This window comes from Crocodylus siamensis, chromosome 1 (genome assembly GCF_052110815.1).
Source record: "Crocodylus siamensis isolate JL-2025a chromosome 1, ASM5211081v1, whole genome shotgun sequence".
NCBI classification, from domain to species: domain Eukaryota; kingdom Metazoa; phylum Chordata; order Crocodylia; family Crocodylidae; genus Crocodylus; species Crocodylus siamensis.
In genome coordinates this window covers 424,133,707-424,147,569 of record NC_143395.1, presented here as the reverse complement: position 1 = coordinate 424,147,569, position 13,863 = coordinate 424,133,707, and the positions used below count along the sequence as shown (strand labels likewise).

Here is a 13,863-nt window from a genome sequence, read left to right as displayed (position 1 = left end):
ATGTGGGTGTGGGGGTAGGTGTAAGAGTGTGTGCATGGGTGTGTTTGTGGCTGGATGCATAATGAAATGTGTGGTTGTGGGGTTAGGTGTGTGCGTGCGTGCATATGCATGTGTTTCTGGCTGGATATATAATGAGGTGTGTGGATATGTTCCTATAACGAGGTGGGGGGGGTGTTTGTGGCTGGCTATATAATGAAACATGTGGGTGTAGGTGTGAGGGCGTGTGCATGGGTGTGCCGGTGGCTGGATGTGTAATAAGATGTGTGGTTGTGGGGGCAAGTGTATGTGTGTACATGTTTCTGGCTGACAGATAATGAGGTGGGGGGTGTTTGTGGCTGGCTGTATAATGAAGCCTGTGGGTGTGGGTAGCTAGGTGTGCGGCTGTGTGCACGGGTGTGTTTCCGGCTGGACATATAATGGGGGTGCCTGCCTCCACGCATGTGCGCGTGTGCACGGGGACACGCCGAGGCTGCTGGGAGCTCCCCCGGCCCCCGAGGGACACACGAAAGTGGCGCTCGCCGGGACGCGACAGAGAGGCGGAGGCGGGGGCACCTTTGTACATGGTTTATCTCGGCCAGAACAAACAGCTTCGTGGGAACTCACGGGAAAAGCCCAGGACCGGACACGGATGAATCGGACGACAAACCAGATCAAAAGGGCCGGGCGCTGTTTGGTGCCGGGCGGCTCGCGCACGAGAAACGCGGGTCCCGGAGAGGCCCGCGGACCACCCGGGGGTCATTAAATAAACTCTTCTGTACAATGTACAAGGAAAGGAAGATCCTGCGGCCCCCCCAGCTCGCGGGGGCTGGCGGGCCACGTCCAGAGAGGCATGCGGGGAACGTGCAGCTCTCGGCCCACCGCAGCACGGGCATCCTCACCCCGGGGGGGCCCCTGAACCGATGCAACCGCCTCTGGGGAGGGAGAACGGCTCGGCCAGCGCCCTGGCTGGGCGGACTAGCCGGTGCTGGCTGTGGCCTAGAGCCACCACGGCCCGTGGAAGCAGGCTTGTCCCCAGCCGCCCAGGCCGCCGGACCCAGGAAGACGGCCATCCCCCCTCCCCGCCAGCGCTGCCCTCTCGGGGCCTGGCCCCGGGAGCCCCCTGCCTGGATTCGGACGACCGACACGACGATATCAAAGACATGAGAGAGACTGCGGGGAAGGGGCAGCACGTCGAGGCCAGAGAAGATACAGAAAGCCACGTCCTCCGGGGCAGGCTCCTCTCCCGTGCCCCGCCAGCCGCATCGCTCGCTCCTCCGCGCCCTGCCTCACTCCAGCGAGAGCTTCACCAGGCTGGCTTGGACCTTGGCTTGGTCCACGGCGTCCAGGAGGTTCTTGGCATCCACGGCCAGCGTGTGGGAGGCCGTGAGCATCTGGCGCTTGCACTCCTCGCTCAGCGAGGTCACCGCGTTTTGCTGAGCCAGGCGCATCTTATTGATCAGCTCGGCCAGGTCCTTGTTCAGGAGCTTCTGGGTACCCTCGATCTGCCGGCACAGAGCACGTTCACGGGGGAGCACGAAGAGCGGGGAAAAGCTGGGGACCTCCCCGGGTGATGGTTGGGAAGAGCCTGTCCTGTCCCTGGTGACGTAGGGCAGGGCCCCCCCATAACATGCCAGGTCTTGCACGCATGAGCTGCATGCAGCGTCTCCGTGCCACGTGCAGCCGGTGCAGTCCTGGACCGGCTACGAGTGCTGGATCCAGCCCCCGGGGACAGACAGGGGGGCTTCGGGCCTGATCCAGCCCAAAGAACCGTCCATTGGCAGACCTGGTAGGTTGTTATCCCCTAAGTCACAGCGGCCAAGCTCGTCTGACCATGCGCCCACGTGAGTTTGACCCCCGTGACTTCAGGGATAACAACCTACTGCATCTGCCGATGGATGGAGCTCTTCCATTAGCAGAGAGGAGGTTCAGGGCAGCGCGGCAGGTGCTGGGTTTGTGCCCTGCTGCTGGCTGCTGGTAGGGGCTGTCTCACACACACACGTGTACACCCCCCTCCTTACACAAGGATGCAAACACACTCCCTGTGGAGACGCTGTGGGCACCTGCTCCATAAAAGCCAGCTCCCCCTCCTCAGGGCCAGGCGCTGTAATAACACCTCTTGGGCGTGGTGTAAAAACCCAGGGGAAATTACCCCACGCTCGTGATCGCCCGTGGCTGCCCGCACTGGACCAAACCCCCTCCCGGTGACAGCATTGTCTTCCATGTCCAGGAGGGGACAAGAAGAGGCCCAATCCTACCTCGGTGCGGGACGCCGCGGGCAGGACGGGCAGGATCTCGTCCACGCTGCCAATCAGCTTCCGCAGCGAGAGCCCCACGTTCTGCGGAGGGGAACGGGGACGTGAGCGGCGATAGCTCGAGTCTGCCTAACAGCCACCGACAGCATTACCCCGGATGCACGTGGGTTAGGAAGAGGTGCATCCTGGGGAATGCTCTCGGTTTGCAGCTAATACTGGGGAGAGGGTAGCGCCTGGGTCGGAGGCTGGCCCAAGGCGGCGGACGCGAGTTCGAGTCCTGCCCCAGACTTGCGCCTTGGTCCCTGAGGCTGGTGGAGGGTGCCAGGACGTGGCGCGAGCTGCAGAGGGACCCCCGCTTTCCCCCGGTGGAGGTCCCAGGGTTGCTTTACCTTCACGACGACGATGTACTCCTCGGGAGGCACCTGGCAGATCTCGTTCTTCAGCTGCAGCACGGCCTTCACCAGGTCTGTCACGTTGCTGTAGACGGCGTCATCTGTCCGGTCCAAGTTGGCCGTGGGGGCTGACTGGAACGGCTGGGACAGGGCGGGGGGCAAGAGGTCAGCTTGCCTAGTGGGGTCCTTGCAGATGGCTTTGGCAATAGGCACTGGAGAGCCATTTCCAAAGCACATCCCAGCACGACCCCGCCGGGCTTCTCCTGAGCAGGCCTCGTCCTCTCTGCTCGTGTGCGCCGAGCTCGTACGTCCGGGCTGGGGAGACCCTGCTCCCGAAGCCCGTGGCCCCAGAGCACTCGTGCAGGAGTGGGACAGACGTGGCCTGCAGGGCTCGGACGCGGTCCTGCCGCGCGACCCTGAGCGGAAGAGGAGGGACACGGGCTGGGGTGGAGGTCGCCCACCTACCTGTGCACCGAACCTGGGAGGTTTCTGTGGTGGGCCCGTGAGCTCAGCTACACCATCAATAAAGGGAAATAAAAAAAAATCATTATTATTATTATTATGGCATCAGATTAAGCAGGGCTGGAGGGACCTGAGGCGGCCTTGGCTACCCTGCCCCAGGGCTGGCAGCCCCACAGGGACCTGCCTCTTCTCATCCCCGTCTTCCTCGCTGCAATTTCAGCTCAGCTCTTTGCAGCCTAAACAGCCACGGAGGAGAGTTCGTAGCCTCCCTCCGCGCCGTCACGGCCGTGTTTGGCATCTATTAGAAGCACATTTCCCCCACGGTCTCCTCGCCATCGAGCCAGCCCAGGCTTCCTGCTCTTTAAACCCAGGGTCCTTCGTGTTGCTCTCCCCACCTGACCCAAGCCTTTGCAGGGCACGGTGCCTCAAACTGGATGCTGCACTGCATGGAGGGGTTATACCAGGGGTCTTGTCCCTGTTTCCTTCTCTCCCAGCCCCCACATTCAACCCATGACCTGCTCTAGCATCCTCCTTGTAGCCTTCTAGGTGGCCATTCCTTATCCTGTACTGACCCCGTCCCACCTAATTGCGGCACTTTGCTCGTGTCCTGGTTGAGCGTGCTCCTTATTTCAGCTGACCACTTCCAGTCCTAGCCCTTCCTGGAGGAACCATCGCTCCTCCCAGCTTGGTGCCGTTCGCACGTGGAAGAAGCGTGCCCGCTACCCTACCACCCGAGCCGGTACGTGAAACTCCAGCACCGCCTCGTGACAGCCCCTGGGACCAGAAGAAAAGTTCATGAGAAGTGGGGGGGTGCTGTAACAGGGAAAGCCGCCGTGTTGCAGCACTGGCGTCTGCTGTTGGGATCAGTAAAAGCTCGTTATATCAGGGAGGCTTTGCCGCACTGCGGCTGTTCGTTGCGTGCATTAAAGGATCCCTTAAGGGATCGGGTCCACTGTCCTGGGCACTCAGTAGGAGCTCCTTCATTGCTTTAGGAAGAAGAGACCGGCTCTCTAAACTAAGCGACAACCTGGCAGTTGGGCCTCTGAGTGCTGGGAGCTGCCGGGGGAGAGGGGCAGGGCCTGGATCTGTCCTTGCAGAAATATCTATGCTCCTGTGAGAGACTGGACACTGGACCGAGGGGACAAGGAGAGGGGCAATGCCTGGCAGCTCTAGAAGGAGGTGCAAGCCCCGGTGTGGCACAGTGAACCAGCGGTCCTCTCGGACGGGGGGCAGCATGGAGACAAGCGGCTCAGAAAAAGTCCCCCCTCTCCCCCCAAAGCAATGAGCATGAAGAGGAGCCGCATGTGCAATTAGAAATGCCTGCACACAGGAATCCCTTGCTAACCCCCACCCCGCGGCACAGGCCTGTCTGCAATGGGGGGAAGGGGCGGTCCGGGATGGACACTCACTGTAGTCGGTCTCCTTCTCCGGGAGTAGCTGCAAAGGAAAGAGAAATATAACAGTATATAGCAGTGTGTTCTCCTATGGGGTTGTCCCAGTTTCTGGGTGCCCTAGTTGCCCCCTCTCCTGCTCTGCTTCATGCCTCAGGGGCTTTTAAGCCTCCCCCAGAGGTGCTGGCTGCAGCCCAGGCTGGGGATGGGCACGGGGCTGTGCCCATGCTCCTGCTGGCACCAAATCTGGGGGGGTCCTGGCTGGGGGGTCTTGCCCCTTAGCTCAGGCTCAGATTGATGCTGCATTTGGGGTCACAAAGGGATTTTCCCCCATGGTCAATTTGGTGTGGACTGGGGGGGGTTGCCTTCCTCTGCAGCAGGGGCACGGCCTCTACCTGGGATCTCTCGAGTGTCTATCAACAACCTTGCAGAGAAGCAGGGCACAGGCTGCCGTGGCGCCCCACTTTCCCTGCGGCAGGTTCAGGGCTGGTGTCTGGTGCCATGGCTGGGCTGGCAGTGGTTTTACGAAGAGTTTAGACATGATGGATGTGTCTGGGCTGGTTTGCGCGGCCCCGATCCTGCCTCTGGGGCTCCCGTCCAGCTCCACTGCTCTAGGATTTCTATGGTAAGCGTCGGCTCAGACGGCCGACAACGAAAGGAGCAGCGCAGCAGATCCTGCTCCCGCGCACACCGTCTTTGCTCGGATGCTGCAGCTGCTCTGCAACAGCACGACCAGCCCCAGGGCGGTCGGCACCTGCCGTCCCCAAAGGGATGCTGGAGGCAGCCCTTTGCCGTTGCACGGGTCCATCCACTTGCTCACAAGCACTTGTGCAAAGTCTGCCAGCAGGAGCAACCTTGCGCTGGTCTGAGAAGGCTGCACCGGGACCATCTCCAGTCCCCACCCCGTTACGCTTGCCCCAGGGGCTCCAGCCGCAGGCGCGGGAAAGAGCGCTGCCTGACTAGCAAGCACAGACTCTACGTGAACGTAAAGTAAAACTACCCATGAATTACCATTAACAGATTCAACACAAGCCAACTTCAGATTTGCAGATTCAACCTGTTCGCATAACTCGCATGCCCAACTGCACCGAGCTCGCTCTGGGGCTGGTCATGGCAATTCAGCAGCCCATTCACACTTCCAAGTGTCGGGAAGGCCCTCAGTTCATAGAAATCCCAGAGCCGGGGGACTGGAAGGGACCTCCAAAGGTCTCATCCAGTCCAACCCCTGCTTGAGGCAGGATTGGTCCTGTCCAAACCAGCCCAGACAAACCCATAATCACAAAAATCCTAGAAATCATTAAACTCCTAGAGCCGCGGGGCTGGAAGGGCGCTCCAGTGGTCACGTCTAGTCCAACCCTTCTGGAGGCAGGACCAGCCCTGTGCAAACCAGCCCGGACAAATCCATCATCTAAAGTCTTTATAAAACCACCTTCAACCCTGGCACAAGACATCACACCGCAGGAAAGCAGAGGGACCCTGACAGCCAACATGCTGCTTCTGTAAAAGGCTGTTAATATGCACTTGCCCAGCCTGCACCAATCTGACCATGGGGGCACAATCCTTCCTGGCCCCAAATGCAGCATCAGTTGGACCCTGAGCACAGGGGCCAGACCCTTGAGCCAGGATCCTGCAGGAGCATGGGCACAGCCCAGTCCCCATCCCCCGCCTGGGCTGCAGCCGCATCCTGCACCTCTCGGGGAGGCTTCAAACCCCCCTGACATACTTAGCAGGAAGGTGGGAAGGAGGCAGCCAGCAAAACCCAGCAGCCTGGGAAATACCCACGCAGCTCCAGGCTCTTCTTACCACGCTTCACAACAAGGGTTTGAAGGAAACATTTGAGTCATGCAACGAGGACCTACACCGCGGTGGGGGGGAGTATAAGGAGATCATGGATCATCCCTGAGTGACACTAAAACACACAGCTGAGTTTGAAACCTCATCAAGGGGAAAGGCCTGTGGCGGGCCAGTAGGGGGCGCTCCTGCGTTGAGCCGCCCACCTTCCTGCGCCCGACCCCCTGCCAGGCTCGGAGTGCCTCCCTGGGGGCGCCTCACGTCTGGCTGACCCCCCTCCCGGAGCACCCGCGCTAGTCTGGGGGTAACGTCGCCACCACCACCCCGAAAAGAGACTCACTCCTGGCCCCGTGTCCTCGGGGAAACACAGGCCTAATGTCCGACGGGTACTCGACCCAGTACAGGCACTTGGGGCACTTCCCCAAGTCTGGGGGCAATAAGTAAAGTCTCCCTTCGTCCGCAGAGCTAAGGGGTCTCTTGGGCATAATTTAGACCCACCCCTCAATAAGTCTCCCACACCGGTCACAAAGGAGAACTTTATTGGTTACAGGGGCAGGGTGAAAATAGGGTACAAGATTGAGCAATATCCTAGAAATCCTAAAGAGCAAACAGTCTGGCTGAGGTAGCCTTTTGATTACACATCTGAGCTACTGCCAGCTCGATATCTACCCAGATCTCGAGTAGCTTACTCACAAGCATCCTCCAAAGGCCGGTGAAGTTTCCCTTTGGAGGCAGGCGGTTCCTTGCTCATGAGTTTTGGGGTGAGAGAGAGCCAGTTTCAGATGGTAAGGCTTCTCTGTGTCCCCCCCTTGGCTCCAGCCTCACCTCGTGGCCGAAGAGACCGCCTCCTCGCCCGTCCTAACTTATATGGCCCCCGTGACCTCATTCACTGGTCCAGTGGAGGCCGGCCCCGGTTGGCTGCCAGCCAACCCATTTGAAATACATCACCTGTTACCGGGCAGATCCCAGCCCACCAGGTAGGAGCCCCTCACCCAGGTACCAGTCCCTGGGCAGAGGGAGCAGGTTCCCCCCCCTCAGGACTGCAGCCAGCTCAGGTTACCTAAAGAGACAGGGCAAGGGTGCGGTCCCCTCTGCTGAGCCCACCCTGCTCAAATGGTCAGAGCACAGAGATTTTATCACATTGTCGCAGGGCAGAGATTTTGGGGAGAAACCGAGGTGGCTTTCTGCCACAAGGCTATGCATGGAGAGAAAGCTAGGTTCCCTGTAAAGCTTTAGCCTCTATGGGGATCGGCCTTGTGCTACTCACTGGAGGAGCGTTGTTGTTCATAAACACCATGGGGTCCTGTGGGACGGAAGAACAAGAAATATAAGTAGCACAGAAACACGTATGTGTTATAGCTGTCACAGAATCACAAAATCATAGAAAACGAGGGTTGGAAGAGATGCCAGGAGGTCACATCTAGTCCAGCCCCCTGCTCAAAGCAGGACCAGCCCCAGCTACATCACTGGGCCGCCGGGTAGCCACAAACATATGGCCCCCTAAGAAGTTCATGGTTGCTGTCACTAGACTGCTTACCTCCCTCCCGGGCAATTTTTAGAGGCTCTTATTCCAAAATCCCAGCCTGCTATCTCCTGGCCATAGGGAGAATCTCTTTTACGTGTTAGCAGTATAAGCCCCATGACATGCAATTGAGCAGTTCTGATGCCAGCAGCGGAGGGCAGATGGACACATCAGTAAAGCTGATCGGGAACTTTGAACTGTCCCAGGAGTTTTAACACATTTCTTGCTCTGCATTTTTTTTAGCTTGAAATACCCGTGCGGGCCTCTTTGGGCATTTTGGAATCATTCATTTTGTCCCAGTTCAAAAATGCCCTCATGTTTCCAAACACAAGTGAATGCAGAGTAACAACACCCAAACTAATAAGAAAGAACAAATCCCATTGGAGTATTTTGACTGATGTGACATGAACATATCTGGCCTGAGTTCACATGCTAATTGCCCGTTATCCAGCTCGATGTCCAATTAAAAAAAACACTACTGCAGCCAATTGAAACACTGGCAAACACTTAAAAAATGCAGTATATTCCAAACTATGAATCAAAAGTGGCCGACTTTCCAAGGGATTGTCAATGATATTTTTAAATGAGACTGATAGGATATGATACAAGATATGATACGATGCAATGTAATGTAAGGTATTATACCCTATTTACTCACATACCACACACACCTCCCGCCCAAAAATTAGCCTGCCAAAACGCGGGTGCATGTCTTATGCAGGGAAGCTGATGTCTGTCCTGGAATAGAAGCATGGAGACGCTGCAATGGCTGCTGAGGGCTCTGCTTCTCTCTCTTCTTCCAACCAAAAGCTGCTGGCAATTTGGCAGTGGCGGAGAGAGGGTAAAAACTAGCGCTCACCTGAAGCAGCCAGGGAGCCGCTTCATGCAGTCAGCTTTGGGCTGTGATTCTGGAAAAATCTTTTTTTTTTTTGTCCTTCTGCCGTCCCAAAGCAAGGTGGGGGTCTTACCTTGGGGTGCATGGTATGCGAGACAGTACAGCAACGCAATGAACTCATTGGGAATGAAAAGCAGCCCCGAACTGGGCAAACCGAACATTTCAGCCTTGCTGCCATCCTCCGCCCTGGGTTTTTCCCAGGGAAACATCCTGGCCGACCCCAAGGGGATGGGACAGGGACTCACCAGGGATTTCTCCTCCTGCTGCAGCCACTGATAATCCTCCGTCATTTGCCTCTGCTGTTTGTCCAGCAGCTGCCTCATCTTCACCCGCTCCATCTCCCACAGCTTCTGGGCCTCCTCTTTGCTGCTGGGCCGGAGGAAGTCCTCCTCCTGCGGCACAAAGGTGAGCAGTGACTAAGGGGGTCATGCAGCAGTGACCACCCACCCCCTCCCCAGCCCTGCACCCACTGGGCCCAGGGCAGCTAGCCACGCTGCAGAGACCTTCCACCGCGCCTGCAGCACCGTGACTCTGGATTCCCTCCTGTGTAAGGAATCAGAGTAGGTCCCAAGCCTCCGACCACCGCATCAAGGCAACCTGCAGAAACCGTCTGCACCCTGTCCCTTTCCACCGCTACCGTATTTTCGCGCATGCAACATGCAACTCCCCCCCCAAAAAATATCTGCTGGGAAATGTGGTGCATATTATAGGTGAGAAATACAGTAAGAGCAGTTGCTGCCACTTACTGGTGACCCTGCAAGGAAAATGTGCACAGACTCGCTGGAAGTAGAGCATGGAGCAGGCCAGGATCCTAGCTGCCACTACTCAGTTACTTAGTATGCCGACGGCGCGTGTACACAAGACGCCACGGCACCGTAGCAATGAGCTATGGCACCGTATTGCTGCCACGCAGTAGCGTTGCCGGGCACTAACTGCGTGGTGATGCTAATGTGCAATAGTAACGATCTATTGCTCATTGCTACTGCACAGTAGCACCGGGAAAATACCATGCGGCAACAATACTGCGCAGTAACAACTGCACAGTCTGCTGCACGTGTAGATGTGACCAGGAGAGATCCTTTTTTTTTTTCAGGCTACCTTCTCAAAAACAAGATGCGCACATTTTATTCTGCAGCATTTTGTATGGGAGGAAATATGGTAATGATTGGCTTCCTCGTCCTTGATGCACCCTCTTTTTTCTAACAGGCCCTCTGCAAAAGCAAAGCCTTAAATCTTCAGCTCTACCTTCCTCCGGGGCACACAGGGTAGCAATGCAGGTCACTCCTGAGCAGGACGTATTGATTTGTCTCGTTGCTCACAAGAGCTGGGCTGTGCACTATGTTACTGCTCCCATCTGGGGAGTCTCCAGAGATGCCAGGGAAAGTTGGGGACGTCTTGGTGCTGCACGGAGTGATGCAAACACCCTGTCTCACAGTGCCCGCTCCAGTCTAAGCTGGGGCTGCTCACTGGAAAGGGGTGGCAGGCCAGGGGAGGGTGCTTGGAGGTGCGTGGGGCTGTCCTGTGAAATCATATCGGGGGAGTCAGAAGAGGGGATGGTGGGGGTCTGCAGAAAAACCACAGAACCAGCCAGACTCAGGGGGGAAATGAGGCTGGGAATGGAAATCCCAAAGGCCTTGCCTCAGTTTCCTCACCTATAAAATGTTCCCTACGTCACAGGGGAGCTGTGAGGCTCAGTTCTTAAAGCCACAACGACCAATCCCATTGCGAGGGCAAGACTGGCCCGCAGCCCCATGCAGAGCGGGGCATACACCTCATTTCTCAGCTCAAACCAACCCCTCTCGCTGGCACAGATAAAGCACAGAGCAGCCAGGTTCGGGCTCTCCTGTGCATGGTCCTGGACAAGTGGCTTATTAGCTCCCAACAGTTTCCAGGGCAGCTGTGCCAGCTGCTCACGGGTGGGCTGCCCTGTCAAGAGAACGGCAGCCTGTCCATGAATGTGCCCTAAGGAGCCTTCACGGGGGGAGGATGCACCACGTTGCTTTCTGGAGCTCATCAGCCCCCCCGGTGCCCATGGTGGCTTGGTGCCACAGTGCCCCCGGCTTCCTCCGAGGCCAGACAACGCCGCCAGATGGCTTGCCCAACCCCAGCTCATACAGGCAGGGGCTGAAGGGGTTAAAGGGGCTGATTCTGGAGCCAGGGCAGGGGGAACGGTGTTGGCATAAAAAAGCAGACATTGCAGCATAACAAAGACCAAGGCCACAGGACGCAGCACCCCGACGGACCCCCCCCTCCCCGCCCCTCGCTTGGGGTACGGGGGGGAGCACTGGCCGGGGACAGGGCTCTTCCTGCTGGACACCCCCACCTGCTCCATGGGGGCGGTAGCAGACGCGGGCTCTCTGGACACCTCTGCCCCGCCGGTGTCCCCTGGCCGTGTGCGAGGCAGGGCGGCCGTGGGGGCCCGTCTTACCCTCATGCTGTGGCGCTTGAAGACATTATGGCGGTTGAGCGGCGGGGTATGCAGGGAGTTGGCAGGCGATGGGTACTCGATGGGGCTCGTGAGCGTCGGCGAGCTGGCGCACAGGCCCTCGGGCACCTGTCCGGGGAAGCCGGAGGCAGCGGGCACAGAAACAGGACGCACACGGTGAGCAGACACGGACAGGGAGAGCGCGAGGCGCGGGGAGCACGGCCGAGAGGGGCTTTCACCCGGGGGGAGTGAAGCAAGTGGTCTCCTATGACTGGGCTGTGCCGATGTTCCTGCTGGGGTTGAGTCCTAGCTACAGGATCTTGCCCCTGTGCTCAAGGACAGACCGATGCTGCATTTGGGGTCAGGAAGGGATTAGACTGGTACAGACTGGGGGGGAGAGGGGTGGCCTTCCTCTGTAGTGGGAGCACGGCCCCTGCCTGGGATCTCGGGAGTGTATATTAACCTTTGCAGCAGCAGGACGTTGGTGCCGTGGTCCCTTTGCTTTCCCTGAGGCAGGGGCGGTGCGATGCCTGGCGCTGTGTCGGGGTGACTGCCGTTTTGGTCAGAGGTTGGTTGGGACAGGGCTGATCCTGCCTCTGCCTTGAGGTGACCTCTGGAAGGCCCTTCCAGACCCACTTCTCTATGACTCTATGATTTGGGGAATCTGGCCATTTCCTGCCTCAGTTTCCCCACCTGTAAAATGGGAATGGTGCTCCCTACCTCACAGGAGGGTTGTGAGGCTAAGTTTTTAAAGCTACTTGCTTCTCCAGGCATCTGCCTCCCAGGATCTTAAAGGGCCTTACAAGCAACAGCTAATGCAGCCTCACCGCCTCCCGGCAAGGTGAGCTGTGGTGATGGGTTGACAAGAGAAATCAGCTTCCCTACTTGGGAGTTGGAGAAACCGAGGCACAGGGGGACAAAGTGACGTGGCCACGGCCATGCAGTGAGTCTTTGGCAGAGCCCAGAGCTCCCAGTCCCAAGTCCTGCACTGGAACCAGTAGGCCACATTCTCTCTCTAATAAAGTACTTTCAGCCCCAAAGGGCCCAATTCTGACCCTGGAGGCAACTACATTGAAGCCAGCAGGGCTTGGCTGGTGTATGCCAGGCCCATCCAGGGCACACTAAGCACTAAGATGTGACTCATGATACTTCACTGCTGAACAGGCACTAGATGGAGGCTGGACCAAGGTAGAAAGGGCCAAATTATGCTCAGAGCCACCACACTGCTGCTCCACTCAATTCAGCAGGGGGCAGGGGTGAAGCTCTGTTGTAGCAGAGGAGAGAAGGACCCAGCTTCTTGAAGTTTGTCCCTGGAAAGGAGATGCAGGAAGGGTTTGGCTCTGCTAACCCCTGGGTGCACTGACACCTGAGCTGGGTGCAAGTCTCTCTCGAAGCTTCAAGGCACAAACAAGCATCCTGTGAGAGCATCATTAGGCCGATATCACCATAGTGGGAAGGGAGGAGTGTTCAAATCCTGATGGAGCCCAAGGCAAAAGGGGATTAGCTGTTTTACAGAACTGGCTGACAGGCAGCAGCTGGTTAGCGAGAGACACAACCAAAGCGCGAGGGTCTCAACTCCTGAGCATGGTGCTGACAGCCCCAGGTGGGAGCTCAGCCTACAATATCCCACCTTTTGGTGCTGGCAGGTGGGCTTGTAAAAGCCCCGGGGTCTTACCTGGAACTGCAGCTTTGGAGCCAACAGGTTGGTCTGTGGAGGCGGCTTGTATTTCGGCCGGCTGGGCTGAAGGAAGAAGACGACCGAAATGTCACAGAGGGGGCCAGCACAGACAACACTTGCTCACAGGTGAGGTGACACAGGTACCGAGCAAACAAAGAGGTGGGTTTCTGGTTCAGTGGCTTGTAGTGGTGCCTTAAGCCATTGTGAGGATTTTGGGGATTCCTTGGGAAACCCCTGCCAGCTCCACTTCCTAACTGAACTGGTCAGTACAGACCATGGCTGTGCTGCAAACTGGAGTAAGGTACCACATTACACACAGCCCGTGACAAACCCACGCAACGTGTAGCAGTGTTAAAGTTAGAAAGTGCTGGGAACCACCGCACATAAAGGGTTAATAATGTTTCTTGCCTGCACTGCTCTGACATGCCACCAGAGGGGTGGTGAGCAGGGGTGTGGCTAGGAGTCACCTGCACTCTACCTCTGCTCTTCTGGGGGAAGGGGCTAGGAGCAGTGCATCCTGGGATGCTGGAAGACCACAAAACCACTCATTTTATCTCTGTGGAGCAGAGTGAAGTGACCCTAACATGAGCTGGGGAGCACGGCCCAGAGTTAAGCCTCACCTAGCACGGCATAACTTTAAGACGCTCCAAGGGTGCTTTGCATGTGTTAACAGACTTTAACATGAGGACACCTGTATAACATGTGACTTCACCTTCAAAATCATTAGACTGTGGACAAGAATGGGGACTAGGCAGAGAGCGGGGTAAGAATTAAGAACAGTAATGTAACCAGTGATTGATGGCTAGAAATGATATTTAGAGATTTTCTTTTAGGAATTGGCTTGTAGGTAGAGTAGAGACGACAACATTACATTAAACAATAGTCCAAGGGAATGGCAAGGGTTAATTGGTTTCTAAAAGTCTGTTTGTGATAAAGTTTCACATTCTCAGCCTTCAAGCCCCACTGTGTCTGAAGCTAGCGGACAAACAAGCTGTGCAAACATGTACCACAGTGTTCCCTAGCAAAGACAAGTGTTCCCTAGCAAAGACAAGGGAACCCATAGCATTGGCATTACG

The 13,863-nt window shown here is 57.1% G+C and overlaps 1 protein-coding gene across 9 annotated transcripts in view; it reads right to left on the bottom strand.

Moving 5' to 3' along the window:
- Nucleotides 1-549: 549 nt before the first annotated feature.
- Nucleotides 550-13,863, bottom strand: part of PTK2B (protein tyrosine kinase 2 beta) — a 100,171-nt gene continuing 86,857 nt past the window's right edge. For 4 of the 9 annotated variants that reach the window (XM_090031103.1, XM_090031104.1, XM_090031102.1 and 1 more), the window contains exons 23-31: nt 12,785-12,850; nt 11,113-11,238; nt 8,930-9,076; nt 7,535-7,570; nt 4,495-4,522; nt 3,089-3,144; nt 2,621-2,764; nt 2,235-2,315; nt 550-1,481 (exon numbers count right to left, since the gene is read on the bottom strand). In XM_090031103.1, the coding sequence (XP_089887229.1) occupies nt 1,266-1,481; nt 2,235-2,315; nt 2,621-2,764; nt 3,089-3,144; nt 4,495-4,522; nt 7,535-7,570; nt 8,930-9,076; nt 11,113-11,238; nt 12,785-12,850 (900 nt within the window). In that variant the 3' untranslated portion in view covers nt 550-1,265. The remainder of the gene's footprint in view (nt 1,482-2,234; nt 2,316-2,620; nt 2,765-3,088; nt 3,145-4,494; nt 4,523-7,534; nt 7,571-8,929; nt 9,077-11,112; nt 11,239-12,784; nt 12,851-13,863) is intronic. The other 5 variants (XM_090031105.1, XM_090031107.1, XM_090031109.1 and 2 more) reach the window with 3 other exon arrangements.